Raw genomic sequence first — 19,067 nt, 5'->3', positions numbered from 1 at the left:
GTCAATTTAGTTTCATTGGAAGAATTCTTTTTATGTACAATATAACTAAATTATATGATTATAGAAACAAGTGCAGATGATCTACACTGGTTTACAGACAAATCACCTGATTGTTGGAAGTGTTCTGAAAGGATACATTTCAGCTCGTCAGCAGACACTCATCATGGCAGAAAGGAAGCTGGAATTCACTTGAATCCCAGCTCTAACACTTAATTAGCTTTGTGACCTGGGCAAGTAATTTATCATGTCTTTGCTCTCATTTCTTCATCTATAAAATGAGCACTTCATAGGGTTGTGAGGAATAATATGTGTAAAGCACTAATGAGAGTAACAGACCGTCAGCCCCTGATATTCAGCATAAAATGGGCATTGGTTAGTATATTTTACAGAGGGAATCAAGAGCATCAGTTAATCCAGTGGTTGCAATAGTTGGTTAAGAAAGCTTCTACTGTAGCCTCATTTCAGTGACTTGTAAAGACATCATTGTTTTTCTTTAAACTTTTGTAAAGAACATGATGTTGTATTTTAATCCCCTTCCTTCATTCCCAGTACTTTTAGGGAATAAGTACAAAGTTCTGAAATTTTATGTCATGAGCATCTTTTCTTTGAATTTGAGTTCATCAATCACTATCCCTGTCTTAAAGCTTCTATTTTTGAAATGTCACAGACATGTAATTTCACATTAATTAACTTAAATTTTCAGAGCACATATAAAATAATCAAATTTATCTTTAAATACAATCTTTTTATTATTATTATATTATTTATTATTTTTTTGCTTGTTCCCTCTTCCTTCTCTTCCTTCCAGACCTATGTAACCACCTAGCAGGTAGCCTTTCATATTTTTATATACTCATACATATGTATGTCTGTGTCTGTTTATGTGAAGGGACCCTTTTGGTCTTGTTTTCCAAGATGGAATCATAGGTACACTTTCCTCACCTTTTCTCCTTCAGGACTATCTCTTGGAAGGCCCTCCAAGTTAGTCAGAATAGCAGTTATTCTTTTGAATGGCTTCATAATATTCCATAGTGTGAATATGCTACACTTTATTCCACCATTTTCTAATTGATGAGCCTTCATTTTGTCTCTGTTTTTTGCCATATTACAAACCATTCTGTAATAAACATTTCTAAGAATATACATATATATGTATATATATGTGTGTGTGTGTGTTTGTGTATTATCTCCTTATGTTATGGCAGTTTTATTACAGGATAATTTTCCAGGAGTGGAATTGCTGAATCAAAGAATATATTAATACTTCAGTTTATGATTCCCAGACTGCTAATGATTTTGAGCATTTTTTGATTATTGACTTTGTTCTTTTGCTCTTCTAAAAGTTTTTAAATTTTATATGCAGTATATGTTTACATTTTATATTTATGGGTTCCTAGCAGTGTCTCAGATTTTTTTTCAAACTCTTACTCTGTATTTTATTACATCTTTAGTTAGTCTGGAATTTTTTTGTGTAGGGTTGGGGGTGCTAATTTTATTTTCTTTTCAAATGGATAGCCAGTTGTGCTAGAATTATTTATTAAATAATTAATGTTACTGAATTGAATGACCACCTTTGCCATATACTGTATTCTCATATAATGGAACTATATTTTCATAATCAATAAATTTCTATTATTCTCCTGATCTATTTTTGTATTCCTATGCTAGTACTGTTTGGATCTGATTATCAGCAACTTTATAATATATATCGATAATTTGATAAGGCAAGTCTTTCTCTGCCATACACACCAAACACAGTTCTTTTTTATATTTAGCTATTCTCAGTCATATAGTCTTAACACACATACCCACAGAAAAATGCTCTCTTTAGAAAGCTGATCAGAATTGCATTTATGTATTTGTTTCAGAAAATTGACAGTTGTATCACATTGTCTTGCCCATTGTCGTAGTGTGTTTTCCCATTTATTCTGTTTTATCTTCAGGTAGATCCTGTTGCTTTTTTGTTAAATTTATTCTTGTGTTTTATGGTTTTGTTACTGATGTGAACAAGATGTTTTTATACCTGTTTCCATTTCTATATGTTTGTTGCTAAAGTGGAAGAAAGCCATTGGTTTTCTATACTTATTTATAGATTGTTAATTTTTTTTTTAAGATTTTATTTATTTATTTGACAGAGAGAGACAGCCAGTGAGAGAGGGAACACAAGCAGGGGGAGTGGGAGAGGAAGAAGCAGGCTCCCAGTGGAGAAGCCTGATGTGGGGCTTGATCCCAGAACGCTGGGATCACGCCCTGAGCCGAAGGCAGACGCTTAACGACTACGCCACCCAGGCGCACTTGTTAATATTTTTTTAACCATGTGAATGTGGTAGAAAACTTGAAGTAATGTTTAATAGAAGAAAAATTGAGATTTTATAAAACTTAAAAACTACCTTTCACTCCTCACTATCATTTTCTATTGCAAATTAAACATTATGGAGGTAGAATAACTCTTGTTTTTGAAACAATAGAGGAAGATATTAATTTTATCTTATAATATTTTTTGGAGTAATACTTAAATATTGAAAGCAGTGTTGTATCTGTGGAAAAATAAAAAAAAATATTGTGATTATGTTTGAGCTTTAGTGAGGTTTGGTATTTTTTTGACATTCATATAATCAGTTTTGATTATTTGCAAATAGATCAGAATCAGTATTCTTACAGACGTGGTAAAGTATTAAATACAGTTTTGTATCTGCCTTCATTTTTTTCTTTAAGTTTTCATTTAATTCCAGTTTTACAGTTTCAGGTGTACAACATAGTGCAAGTGCACTCCTTAATCCCCATCACCTGTTTCACCCATCCCCCACACCTCCTCCCCTCTGGTAACCATCAGTTTGTTCTCTACAGTTAAGAGTCTGTTTCTTGGTTTGCCTCTATCTCTCTTTTTTCCCCATCATTTTTTTTTTAATAAACTTACTAAAAATTGCATGAATTATCACAAAGAACTCACCTGTGTAACTACCACCCAGGTTGAGTACAATATTTTATTTAACTTTTTATTTTGAAATAATTCCATATTAAGAGCATAGTACAAAGAACTCCTGCATACCTTTCATTCAGGTCGTCTTTAACATTAGCCTCGTCTATCGTTCTTTCCCCCAATGGAATATGACCATTATACATATACTGTATAATATACCAGTAAGATAACATTTTCTCCTTGCAAGATAGAAAGAAGGTAAATGTAGAAAATAATATATTGGTGAATCTGTATACATATTACTTTTTCTGAATTATTTGAGAGTAGTTTGTGTATTTTTTTGAAAGATTTTATTTATTTGAGAGAAAGCTTGAGCAGGGGCAAACAGAGAGTGAAAGGAAGAAGCAGACTCCCCACTCAGCACAGGGCCAGCCTGCCTAGATCACGACCTGAGCCAGTCAGAAGCTTAACGGACTGAGCCACCAGGTGCCCCAGTAGTTTGTGTATTTTTGGATGGAATACTAGACAAGTAGATAATTCAATGTTGTTACATCTGAAGGCACGTGATTTTATCACTAGGATAAGGTAGTGTCCAGTTTCTCTAGTGTGTCATTACTATCTTTTCCTCTTGTAATTAGTAATTTTCCTTTTTAAAAAAATTGACATTCTGTGTGCATTTCCTGTATCATTAAAATTTTTTAAACCAATTTTGAATGATTATAATGTTATTCTCTTTTGTACTTAGCATGATTTTATTAGTGATTTCCCTATTTTTGAATATTTCCCTAGTTTTGAATTTTCAGGTTTTTACCATTAGAAAAAATTCCTTGGTGAATAGCTTAGTTTATTAATCAGATCTGATTTTTCTCTTATTCTGGATCTCTAGAAGTAGAATGAAGAATTATTTTGAAATTCTTGATACCTATTTCTAACTTTAGTAGGCAGTTGTTTGGGACAGTTGTTCTATAAACAATACATATCCATTAATGAAGAAGTAGGAAATACAGATAAGCAAAAAGAAAAAAATAAAAATCTTCTAAATTCTGCCTGTGAATTTTAAAACCACTATTGATTGACATGCTGTTTCTTCCTCTATAGCCTCTGTATAAAGGTGTGTATTATAAATACCTGGGAATGTTTTTCAAGATAGAACTGTACTACAAACAGCTTTATAACCCATTTTTAAATTTGTTTTCATGTTAGTGAAGAAATCAGTATTTTTATATGTCTCTATGTATGTGTTTTTTATTTTTATTTTTTTGCTAGACCATTTAAAAATGTCTTTTTTTTTTTTTTTTTAAGTTAAATCTCCAAGCCCAACATGGGGCTTGAACTCATGACCCCAAGATCAACAGTTGCATGTTCTACCAACTGAGCCAGCCGGGTGCCCCAAGTCTCTTTTGAGCCCTCACTTCTAAAATCTTCAAGCATCTGGGGCACCTGGGTAGCTCAGTTGTTAGGTGTCCGATTCTTGATCCCAGCTCAGGTTTTGTTTTGTTGTTGTTTGTTTGTTTGTTTTTAGGATTTATTTATTTAATCATTTCAGAGGGAGTGGGTGGGGACATAGGGAGAAGGAGAAGGAAAGAAGCAGACTCCCCTCTGAGAGCTGAATCTGTTGGGAATGGATCTCAGAGTCGTGAGTTTGAGCCCTGAGTTGGCTCCATGCTTGGCATGGAGCCTACTTAAGAAAACAAACAAACTTCAGGCATCTCCCAAGAATTAGATGTTCTCTGAATTATCACATTTATATAACTTAACAGTAATTTTCCAGTATCATGTAAATACCTCGTTCATGTTTAGGATTTTTTTCCTTATTATCCCTGAAACATCTCTTTAGCTATTTTTGCCCTCTAAACCACGATCTAGTCAAGGTTCATAGAGTGCTTATAGTTAGAATCCCCACCTTCTTCTCTATTGCACTGACTCTTTGGAGACCAGGTAGTTTAGAAAGTCTCATATTCTGGGATTTCTCTTATTATTTCCTTGTGGTATCATTAAACTTTTATCTCTATTCCTTTATTTTCTGTAAATTGGAAATAGTTGTAAAGGGTTAGATTAGATTTAGATTAAGCACTTTGGCAGGAACATATCATAAGTGATATTATGTTCTTCATATTGTATCATAGTCTGTTGCATCAGATGTAAAGTCAGGTTTTTCTGTTACTAGTTTTACTGTATTTGTTCACTTGTTTAATGTGGTAACAACCCACTGTTTCTTTTTTAAAAGTACTTTTTTCTTTTCACAGTTTCCAAGTAATCTGTGGGGGTAGTTTAGTACCATTGGAATATCCTTTCCTTCAACAACTTTTTACTTAATTATTTTAATATCTACCCATGCTTTATCAGTTATTTCATTGGGGACTGCAAAATGGTAAATTTCTAATTCTCTTGTTCCTTCTACATTTACTAGCTGACCTATAAGAAGAATTTTCCTTCATCAGCTGGGTATCAATTAACTTCATCAATTAACTATAGTTTCTTATAGGCAGGCAGAGTTTAAAAACATGCTTTATTTTTCCCTTTTAAGTACCAGTTTTCAGAGGAAGGAATTGGTGTCATGTCTGCGTGCATTCTTAATTATTTCTGGGTTAAAGATATGCATTTTTATTTTTTAATTTTTATTTTTTTAAAGACATACATTTTTCAATGGTTTTTTAATAAATGTGGCATATAGTGCTTTAAAAATACAAATATGGGTGGGGGCGCCTGGGTGGTACAGCGGTTAAGTGTCTGCCTTCGGCTCAGGGCGTGATCCCGGCATTATGGGATCGAGCCCCATATTAGGCTCCTCCATTATGAGCCTGTTTCTTTCTCTCCCACTCCCCCTGTTTGTGTTCCCTCTCTCGCTGGCTGTCTCTATCTCTGTCAAATAAATAAATAAAATCTTTAAAAAAAAACAAAACAAATATGGGGTGCCTGGGTGGCTCATCATTAGGCATCTGCCTTCGGCTCAGGGCATGATCCCAGAGTCCTGGGATTAGCCCCGCATCAGGCTCCCTCTTCTGCTGGGAGCCTGCTGCTTCCTCTCCCACTCCCCCTGCTTGTGTTCCCTCTCTCGCTGGCTGTCTCTCTCTGTCAAATAAATAAAATGTTTTAAAAAATAAATAAATAAAATAAAAATACAAATATAACTAGCTTTTAAGTTATCTATGCAATGAGTTCAGAAATGTTTATGACTGTTTGAAATTAATAATTGGATTCCTTTGTATCCTTTTGGTTTTACTTATATTTTCTTCTTTTAATCTAGTAAAAATGAAATACTGAAAAGACTCATATATGAAAGAGGTGTGAATTTACATACTCTGTAAACACTTCTGTAAAGATTCTCTCTTTTTTTTTCTTTTTATTTAAAAGATTTTATTTATTTATTCGACAGAGATAGAGACAGCCAGCGAGAGAGGGAACACAAGCAGGGGGAGTGGGAGAGGAAGAAGCAGGCTCATAGCGGAAGAGCCTGATATGGGGCTCGATCCCATAATGCCAGGATCACGCCCTGAGCTGAAGGCAGGCGCTTAACCGCTGTGCCACCCAGCCGCCCCAAAGATTCTCTTTCAAGCAATTACTCTGATAGTTTTGTTGCACAGACATAATATATTTTAAAAGCATTTGTAACCCACCTCTGTCAGTTGAATGAATTAATTGCCCTTTTGGATAATTATTATGAGCTCGGAATTTTTTTTCATCTTACTAATTTCTCTATTTTTGCTAAATAGACTGAACATCAAAATATTAAACTTAGGAAAGGGGAGAGGCTCCTTCATAATATTTTTTGTTAATAGTACAAGCTTAGGATTATAATTTTAGATGCTTGAATATTACTCTAATGACTTTCAATTTGAACTCAAGACTTAGAAAAATAATTTCTTTAATCCATTTTCTGATTGGTAACTCTTCACCAATAATGCAGAACATTCCATAACCTTTTGAAGAATTCACTGCTTCTAAGAATCAGCTGTGCAGCTTCAGAAGTGTAAGATCATGTGAAGCTTGTTGATTTCAGTATTGGGGATCTTTATTGTACTATGTTCTGATTCTAAAATGTAGTCAGATAGCATTTGGAATTTAATTATTAACATTTTAACCTATAAGAAGTGGATTTGAAGAATTGAGAAGAAATGAAAATTGATAATGACCAATTTCATTTTCATGGCCCTTCATACACAATATCCGTCAGTTCCTTGTGGACATAGTCTGTCATCTTACCATTCTAGAGAAAACGTTTGAGGATATTTTTGCTTTTTACAAAATGTTTGGCTTTTGAGGCGGGGGTGTGCATATAGGTATGGCTGTAGAATATGTGCCAGAGTTATAGCCCATGTAAGAGACGAAGAATTGTGATATGTTTAGTTTAAAAATTAATCTGAGACTTTAGCCAGTACTCTTATACCTGGAAATGGTTTGTTCTTAGAATACTTGGGTTCTTGGTTCCCAGGAAGGATTTTTGGATTCAGGAGAGAGAAAGAACTGGAGTTACATCTGGAGGTCAGGAGATTGTGGCTTGTCTATCCCATCATGGAGTGAGCAACTAAGTATAAGTGTATTGCAGCTGAAAAAGGTTGAGTCACATGTTGGGAATGTTCTTTTTAAAGGATCTTATCCTGTTAACTTCTAGTCTGAGGTTGTTCATTTGAATACTGTTATTAGGAAGGAGTTGCCTCTTGAGTCGTCACTATTCTGATAAAAGTAGTTCATACACATTTAAATATTTGTGGAGTTAAAACTGACCTTAACAGATGGTGCTGCAATATTTCAGTTTTCTGATAACATCAGTATACAGGTCCAAAATACATTTCCAAACAAAATAAGCCAGAGAAGCCTCTGATGCTTAAGTATCCCTCAGTTGACATAGGACAGCCCCTTTGGGTCTTTGTGGCAAATTAGAGGTGCTAGATGTTGGCACACAGGTAGCTGCTGCAGTAGGAAGTAATCAATTTTTTTAAAAGACTTTATTTATTTATTTGAGATAGAGAGTGAGAGCACGAGGCAGGAGACAGAGGAAGAGGAAGAAGCAGGCTCTGCATTGAGCAGGGAGCCCGAGGTGGGGCTCGATCCCAGGACCCTGGGATCCTGACCTGAGCCGAAGGCAGACGGTTAACCGACTGAGCCACTCAGGTGCCCCAGTAGGTAGTATCATAATGAACTTGACAGTGATACAGAAAAACTCACAGCATTTGGGGGCATTAACTTAGGGGCACAGTGTAGAGCAGTTGTATAAACTTTTTTCTTTAAAGAGCCATATAGTGGGCGCCTGGGTGGCTAAGTCGTTAAGCGTCTGCTTTTGGCTCAGGGTGTGATCCCAGCGTCCCGGGATCGATCCCACATCGGGCTCCCTGCTCATCAGGAAGCCTGCTTCTCCCTCACCCACTCCCCCTGCTGGTGTTCCCTCTCTCGCTGTGTCTCTCTCTGTCCAATAAATAAATAAAATCTTTAAAAAAAAATAACCATACAGTAAATATTTCAGGCCTTGGGTGTTCCTCAGTTCTACCTCTGTAGCATGCAAGTAGGTATAGACAGTATGTAAACAAATGGACTTAACTGTATTGCAGTAAAATTTTATTTACAAAACAGGTGCCAGGCTCGATTTGCCTGCAGGCCATACTTAGAGACAAATAAGAGTAATTCCTTGAAGGCATCACTTTCATAACCGAGTATAATTTATACATCGGTGATCACTGAGTTTGTGAGCTCTATATTCAATATTGCTTAATGTGTGAAAGTTAACAACTTTTTAAAAAGATTTTTATTTGAAAACAGTTACTGTTTTTGAAATATGCTGCTTAAAGGGTGTCAGTGGATCTCTTTATTCCCAGATACTGAATAAAAAAATGTTTGTTACTCCTGGCAGTTTTAAAATATGAGCCATATCCTTCAAGGAAGTTCACTTCATATATAGATGTATAGATACATACACACATACACATACATACATACATACAATTAGAAAAATCCTACAAAAACACATAATATTTCATGTTTGAGGGAGGTTATGTAGATTTCCAGGTCAAGTTTTTGCATTAGTACTACCCTGTGTATGAAGTTAAATGCTAATTTTTGGTCTTTTGAAGTCTCTTAGACTGTAACCTTGAGTGGAAGGATGATTTTTTTTCTCCCACTCCTGGGTTTCTAGGACTCTCTTCTGACTTCTGATTTTTTTCTTTTTGTGTTTTTTGTGTGTGTGTGGCAGAGTTTTAGTCTCTCTATGAATGAAATCTCACTTGATTTTGTTTTTCAGTCTTAAGGAAGGTTTAACTTGATTTGGCTTGATTACAAATGTGTGACTACTTGTATTTCAGAAACTTTACTGACATTTAATAAAAGAAACTAAATGTGTAACATTTTTATCTAAAAGTTCTTATATTAGTGTATTTTTTATCTCTCTCAGCTTTTATGCTTCTCTGTTGTTTCTTAAATGACTAATACTATGCTGTACATACTATAAAGGCGAACAGCTGCTTGGAGAACTACGAGTGAAGAAAAGAAGGCATTAGATCAAGCCAGTGAAGAGATTTGGAATGATTTTCGAGAAGCTGCGGAAGCACATCGACAAGTTAGAAAATATGTTATGAGCTGGATCAAGCCTGGGATGACAATGATAGAAATCTGGTAAAAGGAATATGTTTTTGTAAGAACATGATAAAAAGAAAATTTTTTTTTTAGTGCTTACTCCAATTGTAATGTTTGGCTTTCATTGCTACTTTGCTAAAACCTGAAGTGAAGCTTCTAGAAATATCTCTGAGTTCTTGTACTGTGGATGTGATGAGGAAATTGTAAGAGGACATTTGTACCTCATCCTCCTTATTTTGTACTCATGTACACTTGTATGTGCAAATGCACACATTACTATGATCCCTATGTCCTGTTTGAAAATCTGTTATTTGCTAACAATTCATATTAAAATTGTTGGTCACAAAACATAGTTATAGTGCAGTGAAGAAACCAATAAAAGTAATTATTTCTCTAGTTTTCCCTTTAAGAAGTAATTAGCTGTAAAAGGCAGCAGTTCTTTAATTCAATTTTTAAAATGTGCAACATTGAGCAAATAAAACGTAATCAACATTTAAATTAGTCTAAGTCAAGAATCTCATTTCCTAAAAAACTAAGTTAAAAGTGGATCATGTTGTTCTGTTTCTTCAGATTTCTAGTGGAATTGAATTCTTTTATCTTTTAGAGATGAGCTACTATTTTAATAGCATCAGAGAACTGTTAGTTATTCACATCCAGGAAGTGCTCAGATCACTCCCAGAATGTAATTTAAGAATTTTTAGTATAAACGCTCTGGACCTGATGACCTGTAAGGTATATAAGGATAAAAATGTAAAAGTAAACAATTTTTTTTTAATAGTGAAAAGTTGGAAGACTGTTCACGAAAGCTAATTAAAGAGAATGGATTAAATGCAGGCCTGGCATTTCCTACCGGATGTTCTCTGAATAACTGTGCTGCCCATTATACTCCAAATGCTGGTGACACAACAGTATTACAGTATGATGACATCTGTAAGATAGACTTTGGAACACATATAAGTGGTGAGTTCTTAGAAATAAGCAACCCACCCCCCCCCCCAAAAAAAAACTAGTCTTCTCTCTGTTGGATTGGGCTACAGGTACTTGAACTCCCCACTTTTCTTCTTTATGCCTCACTTTTCAGTAGAGCTGTGTTGAGGCAGATTTTGAGATTTACTTTTAAGCATCCTGATAAATGGAGTATAATGCAAACTGTTGGGTAGTTGAGGTTTATTATTCTTTGTATCAAAGTGTGAAGAATTTAATCACACAATTTTCATGTTGTTTCAGACATTTATCCATATAACAACAACAAACATTTACTTAGATCCTTTTTTATCAACCTTTATATACTTGCTGGCTTTTCTAAATTCTCTCCCAAACCTCCTTAGGTTAGTACCTTTTTATCTCGCTTTAGGAAATAAAGCTCAGATTAAGTACTCACCTGAGGTTTTGCTAAATTGGCAAAGCTGGACTGATGATTAGTGTCTATGGACCTATACATTTCCTCTGACCACATTGCTAATTCTTTAGTTCCCCAGGTTTTTCTCTTTGATTTGTTTCTGTTTGTCATTTTGCTTATCTACCTGGGTTAGTACTGAATTGGTACTATCTTGAAGTACCAATTTATTCTGAAACCTTTATGTAACCTATTTATACTTTTTGCCACTTTGATTGTGAATGCTGTCTGAGTACTTGGACTGTTACCTTCATTTGAACCCATCATTTTATTTTCCTTTTAACTAGCAAGGTTAATAGAGTAGATGCTATGAAGTAGACAAATTGACTAGCTGATAAGTAAACTTAAAGAAGAATTTTCTCTTTCAGGTAGGATTATTGACTGTGCTTTTACTGTTACTTTTAATCCCAAATATGATACATTATTAAAAGCTGTAAAAGATGCCACTAACACTGGAATAAAGGTATGTGAACTAGAAGCACAATTTCATTCAACATATTTTGAACATTTTATAGCCTGTTTAAGGTCTTTGGATTATGGAAGACCAGTCTACTGCCCTTAGGGTTTTAAGTGGGTAATTCTACTACAATGTACCAAAGACTTTTATAGAGGAAGTTATAATGTGCAAAGCAGTTTATTTAATTGTCCTTTATTTTAAAATACTAATAAATTGCTATAAAATTCTGCATTTTGAGTAACAGAGTATACATCATTTTGTTTTTAGTGTGCTGGAATTGATGTCCGTCTGTGTGATGTTGGTGAGGCCATCCAAGAAGTTATGGAATCCTATGAGGTTGAAATAGATGGGAAGACATATCAAGGTATATTTTTTAAAAATGTCTCTTATTTTGAAATGCATGTGACCTCTTGCAGAATTAATTTTGCAAAGTAGTGTTGAGTGCTTTTGGGTCAACTGCTTTTTCTTTATCTCCTGGGAATATAAAGATGGAAAAAAGGTGGAGGGGGACAGTGAATGACCTCCTCATATTAGGAAAACTGGTCACTGGATGGGAACTATTGCCAGGCTACTGTGGTAGCTGATGGGACACCCAGGGATTTATCCCAGATTGGCCAAAATGCAGACTTGGTTTTCTGTGACTAGTCAGATTGAGGCTCAGAGACAAGCCAAAGACTTTCCATTGATGACCGCCCCTACTGCTTTTTTTGAGTTGAATTCAGAATTTAGAGTCCAGTTAATTTCTTGTGTGTCTTTCCTTTAATCTTTATTCCCCTTGCTCTTAGTCTTTCCTAGCTACTGCCTTAGGTACATAGTCCTAGAGTCACCTGTGCTTTCTCATCATTCCAGCCTTCCTCCAGCTCTCAGGGTCTGACCACTATCCCCCTTCCTAATCTCTGCTGCTTTCTGTAACTGCTATTCTAATAACTTTCTCACAGAATATTTCCTACATTTCCTTTAACCAAATCCTATCTCTTCTTTATATTCCTCTCTGCAAAAACATTCTTGCTTCCTTGCCTTCATTAAATTCACATCCTTTAGCATTCTTTGCATAACCTTGCTGATAGTGATACGGTATTATGTTTCTACCAACTACAAAAGGGGTTCTTCTTCTGTGATCTGATGGTGTCGGTCCTTGTTGCTCTCTCTCAGATCCTGTGAACACCAGTACAAATCAAAATACTCTTGAGGTTGCTCACACTTGGTTGGGGAGGTATTAGAGATAATGAAGAAAACATACTATAGGGTCAGACAGGTCTATCTTTGAACGTAGATAAATTCTGTAAACAGAACCCAAGTTTCTTTGACTATAGTAGGATTAATGATATCATGTTTTCTTTTTTTTTTTCTTTTAAGAAATGTAAATTTTATGACAGTGCCTCGAATTTATTAATATTCAACAAATTCGTCATTTCCTGCCCTCAGATTTGGGATTGGTGCCACAACAAACAATTCTTGTTCAAGTCCCTCTCAGATCATCTTTCCCTTCTATTTTTTCCTACTTCTGCAACTTTGGTTGGCTTGTGGTGTGCCTTTCAAAGTGTATTAAGTGACAGACTTAATGTTTAGTCACCACATAACAATGCCAACCTGAAATACTGGAGTCAGTATCTGCCTTCTTACTCTTTCTATTAAGCCAATGTTTCAGCACCTCTTTTTTGATACCAGTTACTGTGTTGATCAAGATTCTTAATGGAGGGTGGCATAATTAATTTTTACTAGTTTGACCAGAAAGGGTATAGGCAAATCATGACATTGGGAAGATGAAAAAATGGACGATAAGGTGTGTTCCCAGCAGCAGTTTCCAAAAACCACGTAACAGAACTGAGCCATCAAGGGAGTGATTTTATTTACCTTGATCAGGAAATTGCAGAATTGGGAAGTTACCTTTACAGTTATTGGTCCCAGAATTAGCCTGGTGCTCTCACAACCTGTGTAATGCACAAATGGATACTCCTGTGCCCTGCTTCTTCTCTGCAACTTGATTGTATGTTGGGTTGGTATAGCTAAGAAATCTTTTTATGTAAATGTGTTTTTGATTGGCCTGTGGGCTAAGTTTGCCAGGTCTTGGAGAAATAGTGATGCTTGCTGAATTTTAAAGTAAATTTAGCTTATTATTTGTATAAGAAGGAGAATTTTTTTGAAGAGCTGATTGAGAGTTTTATTTTTCTGTGCCACCCCCTAGTATAATTGTCATTGTTTCATTGTTGTAGAGTTGAAAAAAACTTTGCTGCCTAATTCTGCCCTGAAAGAAGGGTAGCTTCTACTGAGAATTCTAGCATTGTAAAGCTAGATTTTTGTAAAGCTCTTTTAATTGTGGAATTATGTTGTGTATGAAGAGATACACACAACATAAAAATTCATTTAAGCATTTGTGAAAGCTGTATAATTTTATCCCTTGTGGAATAGAATATTTCCAGCACTCCAAAAGCCCTTCAATTCTGTATACCCTTTTGGGGTTTGTTTTTGTTTTTGTTTTTTTTTTTAAGATTTTATTTATTTGACAGAGAGACAGCGAGAGAGGGAACACAAGCAGGGGGAGTGGGAGAGGGAGAAGCAGCCTCCCAGCAGAGCATGGAGCCCGATGCGGGACTCGATCCCAGTACCCTGGGATCATGACCTGAGCTAAAGGCCGCCGCTCAACGACTGAGCCACCCAGGCACCCCTCTGTATACCCTTTTGAATTACAGCAGACTTCCTCTAGCAGACCACTGTCTGGAGTGCTAAAGTATTTGCATTTGCTCTTCTTTATATCTTTATCACCTAATTATGCATCCCTAAATAATAGTATAATTGTGCTTAATTTTGATATGTATAATAATAAAACAGTATGTATATAATTTTGCCTTCTTCTGTTCTTTTTTATTTAGATTTTATTTCAGTTGTTCACTGTATTCCCAGCTTTTTGTTTTTATTGTTGTGTAGTGTTCCATTGTGTGAATATACCACAATTCATTCTGTCATTGGTCTCAGGACCTTGTAATTGTTTAGATTTTCCTTATTTTTTGTTTGTGATCACAATGTACATGGCATTTTATAACTTTTATTAACAATACGTCCTTAGATGACCCCCCCTTGTGTCCTCATGACATAGTTTGTTCTTTTCCCATCATCTCCCCTTCCTCCCTTGTAGTTTTAATCAGTAACACTATAGTAAACATCTTTTCATATTCCACTAGTTTTCCAGTTTGTAACTATGTCAACGTGAGGTTATTTAGTAGAACTATGTTTTATTTTTAAGTCAATGCTTGAACTCTGTGCCAGAAAGCCAAGAGATCTGTTTGTGCTCCTGAAGACCTTGAATAACTGTCTTTTCCTGTTTACCAGTGAAACCAATCCGTAACCTAAATGGACATTCAATTGGGCCATATAGAATACATGCTGGGAAAACAGTACCTATTGTGAAAGGAGGAGAGGCAACAAGAATGGAGGTGTGTGTGCCATTAGTATAGTATTTTTTATGAAGCATTTTGATTTTTTTTTCCAAACTAAAGTTGGTGATAGTTGAGTATGTATTATGTTGAGCAGAATTAACTTGCCATCTGTACTCCAATAGGAATTGGTCTGTGTGAATGTGCAGATCGTGTCTGGTCACACCATGGCTCAGTTAGCTGTGGAAGTTGGGTATGCCAAAGGATTGGTTTTTTTCAGCACTTTTTGTTAAGCATCTCTTAGGTGCCAGTCTCTTTAGTAGTCACTGAGGATGCAGTAGTGAACAAACTAAAATTCCCTGCCCATGTAAAGGCTACATTCTTTTTTTTTTTTTTCTTAAGTCAGCTCCATGCCCAGTGTGGAGCCCGACACGGGGCTTGAACTCACAACCCCGAGCTCAAGATCTGAGCTGAGATCAAGAGATGGACACTTAACTGACTGAGCCACCTAGATGCCCCATAAAGGCTACATTCTAGTAGGACAACACAGAAAGACCAAAAAATGCTAAGGAGATAAAGTGGGGAAGGGTGGATAATGACTGTGAGGCGTTATTTCATGTTGTTTCTTACATGAAGTAAATAATACCTCGGGCTGAAGTTAACAAATGGCAATTTTAATTAATTTTGGATTTTTCTTCTCTCCCCCTCTTACATATTCTTTAGGAAGGAGAGGTGTATGCCATTGAAACCTTTGGAAGCACAGGAAAAGGCGTTGTTCATGATGATATGGAATGTTCACACTATATGAAAAACTTTGATGTTGGACATGTGCCAATCAGGTGAGAGACCATTGTTTTTATAAGTTTCTTTGCCCAGATAGCAGCATTTTTAAAAATTTGACAAACATCCACAGTGGTATATTCATAAATGTACAGTTCTATAGCCTATCAGTAAGTTTTGTGGATTTTTATAGTAAAGAAATTGTCTTGTTAAAAATCTTAACTGAGATAAAAATGATATAGGCAAGTATTCTCTTAAGATCCAGTTTCCAGTAATCATTTGAGAGGTAATTATTTTGCTGGCATTTCTAGGTTTTTGTTCTTAATATTTTCCTGTTGGTAAACTTTCTATTTTTACCTTTTTCTCCCCCTTAAACTTTTCGGAGAAGATGGTTTAAGGATGGATTTATACCTCATTTATGTTTAGGTCTTTCAGCTTGATGCGCAAAAGAAATTCCCACCATAGTACTGTTGACAAGTCTTGACTGGGAATTTAACACACATAAGCGCATAGACACGTAAATATAGGATAGCCTTCAGCTGGTCTCCCATTCAGCTGCCATGTATAATTAGGTATGGGCTGTTATACATTCTGACTTTTGAAGGTTGAAAGAGGCATCAAGGGGCGCCTGGGTGGCACAGCGGTTGAGCGTCTGCCTTCGGCTCAGGGCGTGATCCCGGCGTTATGGGATCGAGCCCCACATCAGGCTCCTCCGCTATGAGCCTGCTTCTTCCTCTCCCACTCCCCCTGCTTGTGTTCCCTCTCTTGCTGGCTGTCTCTATCTCTGTCAAATAAATAAATAAAATCTTTAAAAAAAAAAAAGGCATCAAAAAGGTTTTTGAATTACTGAGTAAAGCCACGTCTACTGTATGTTTTCCTTAATGGGGAAAATGAGTGGGTAACTTTTTAGCTACCTGTTAATTTTGGATTTTCTCCTCTTAGGCTTCCAAGAACAAAACATTTGTTAAATGTCATCAATGAAAACTTTGGCACCCTTGCCTTCTGCCGCAGATGGCTGGATCGCTTGGGAGAAAGTAAATACTTGATGGCTTTGAAGAATCTGTGTGATTTGGGCATTGTAGATCCATATCCACCATTATGTGACATTAAAGGATCATATACAGCGCAGTTTGAACATACCATACTGTTGCGTCCAACGTGTAAAGAAGTTGTCAGCAGAGGAGATGACTATTAAACTTAGTCCAAAGCCGCCTCAACATCTTTTATTTTCTAAGCTTTGTTGGAATACATTATACCAGAAGTAATTTGCAACATGTTGTCTGTTTAACAGTGGACCTATGTAATGCTTTAATCCATGTTTAAAAAGGAAGGAGTTTGATCAAAGGCAAACCATCTAATGTAATTAGCCAAGGAAAAAGCTTTCAGGACTTTCAAGTGTTAACTGTTTTTCCCATCTAGGAAATGCTATAAAGCTCAAATTAGTTAGGAATGACTTATATACATTTTTTGTTTTGAACACCTAAGAGATGCTTTTCAGATATTTATATTGCCATATTCTTAATTGAATGCTTTGAATGACTACATACAATTCTGCACCTATGCCCTCTGGTATTGCTTTTTAACCTTCCTGGAATCCATTTTCTAAAAAATAAAGACATTTTCAGATCTGAGAGCTATATTTCAATGTCTGTGGTTATAATTCTGCACAGGAATTAGCTAAACATAAATAGCTAAATATGTAGGGAAATGTAGAGCCTTTTATCTTGATTGTAGACCTCTACAGTGAAACTTTTCTTTTGACATAGCAGCTAAAACAAGAGCTATACATGCATAAAGTAGGAGAATCTTCATAAATTAATACAGAGCTTTAGGAGTAGTTTGCCTTTATTTTTTTTAGAACCATATTAATCTTTTGTCTTTCATTTTTTCCTGACATTGGAAAGATCTGTTAATTGAAACATGACCTAGTGGGAACATTGTACCAGCTTGAAACCTTGATTTAATAAAATCTCAGCATTTAGATCCTTTGTCCAGTGGTAGTACTTATCAGGAAATGTATTCAGCTTACTCAGTAAACCAAAAGGGCATTTAAAACTAACTAAAACGGAAACTTCCTGTACTTGAATCGTGCTCTAGTTAGAAAAGTTTAATTGAATTATTAGGGTTTTTCATTAGTGAGCCAGATTATTTTAACTCCCTGCCCCTTGACTGGCTTGAATTCAAAACTCTGGGTGGCATTTCAGGGAGTGAGGTAACAGTAACACTCATCATGGCAGCTAAGCGCATAAGTTGAATGTAAGATGCTGAATATTTGTTTGAACCGAGTCCCACTACAGATTCTTGAACAAATTGCTTGAATTCTTTGTAACTGATTTGTTGGGAATGTTCCAACATAATTTTAAAATTGTTTATGTACCAAGGTAAAGCCTTAATTTGTAAATGCTTTAGCACAATAAGATTCACTGCCTCTGGGATGCTGTTCAGTTTGTATTTTGTTTAATGTTTTTCTCATAGGAAGAAAAACCGGACTTCTGTACTTAGATCACTTACTATACATTAAAAAGCTGCTCTTCCAGCATTAGAGTTATAAATAAATGAATGTTATCTTGTGGGATAAACAATCTAGTTTTTAGCTATGTGAGCCATGTTTATTATGGTGCTAATGTTCAAGAGCTACTTTTGGATTATTTTCTCCATCTTCTGTGATGTGCTTAGTGGCAGAGCTCACCAATTCATGCTTGGACGTGTTACAGGACTTGGGCCCTCCAGCTAGTTCTTTTGGGGTTCTAAGTCCATACCTTTTTGATGTGTTTTGGTGGAAGATAGAAAGTATCTTGATTTCTAAGCTCAAGAGTTTTACAATTGACCTTAGGAGTGAAGAATTTTGGAGCTTTGTAAGACCTCTAGCAGTAGTGATCTCAAACCAGTTATGAGCTCCAAGCTCCCCGTCCCAGGTAACTGTTGGGAGCAGTAGCATCACTGCACGCCCCTGGAATAGCTGGAAGGAATATGATCTTGTAAATAGGAAAGCTGTCACTTAAAAAAATTGTATTGTTTACCTACTAGCCATGTATCTCTTGAAATCATTTTGTCATGTTTACAATGATGTACCTTATTGGTAACAAATTATTAGTTTGATGTTTAACAAATAGTGCCTTTAGTAAATTATTTTACAACCAAAACATGTTGTTTTTTGTTAGATCAACTTAGCTGAATGTAGAAGTCTACACTGAGATATACAATAAGAAATCTAAGTTTTTGTTCACTGGCTAGGTTTTTAGTTTTGTTGTAAATTTAATAAATTTTTTTATAACAGTTTTAGGTTTGTAGCAAAATTGAGCATAAAGTAGAGTTCCCATATACCCCTTTGACCTCACACACACAGCTTCCCCCATAGGTTTTGGTTTTGAGGGATTAAAGTAAAAAGCTAAGTCATTTTCTTTCGTATATTTTTATATCGAAGTAAGTACTGAAACAAGCAACTATACTACTACAAACAGCAAAGCTTCCAGAGTGGTTTTTAAAATATCTCCCTAAAATTAGGTGCAAAAGTGTACAGCTAAGTTAACCCAAGTATAAAGTAATCCTTGAAATTAAAAGAGGCTAGACTCTAGTATC

At 35.6% G+C, this 19,067-nt stretch overlaps 1 protein-coding gene across 2 annotated transcripts in view; it reads left to right on the top strand.

Moving 5' to 3' along the window:
• The window catches only part of METAP2 (methionyl aminopeptidase 2), a 30,871-nt gene extending 13,746 nt beyond the window's left edge, over positions 1-17,125 (top strand). For both annotated transcript variants that reach the window (XM_026499881.4, XM_026499880.4), the window contains exons 5-11: positions 9,362-9,523; positions 10,263-10,444; positions 11,249-11,343; positions 11,605-11,701; positions 14,665-14,768; positions 15,432-15,547; positions 16,431-17,125. In XM_026499881.4, the coding sequence (XP_026355666.1) occupies positions 9,362-9,523; positions 10,263-10,444; positions 11,249-11,343; positions 11,605-11,701; positions 14,665-14,768; positions 15,432-15,547; positions 16,431-16,683 (1,009 nt within the window). In that variant the 3' untranslated portion in view covers positions 16,684-17,125. The remainder of the gene's footprint in view (positions 1-9,361; positions 9,524-10,262; positions 10,445-11,248; positions 11,344-11,604; positions 11,702-14,664; positions 14,769-15,431; positions 15,548-16,430) is intronic.
• Positions 17,126-19,067: the final 1,942 nt, after the last annotated feature.

Source organism: Ursus arctos, unplaced genomic scaffold (assembly GCF_023065955.2).
Source record: "Ursus arctos isolate Adak ecotype North America unplaced genomic scaffold, UrsArc2.0 scaffold_21, whole genome shotgun sequence".
NCBI classification, from domain to species: domain Eukaryota; kingdom Metazoa; phylum Chordata; class Mammalia; order Carnivora; family Ursidae; genus Ursus; species Ursus arctos.
This window is presented reverse-complemented; position numbering and strand designations above follow the sequence as displayed.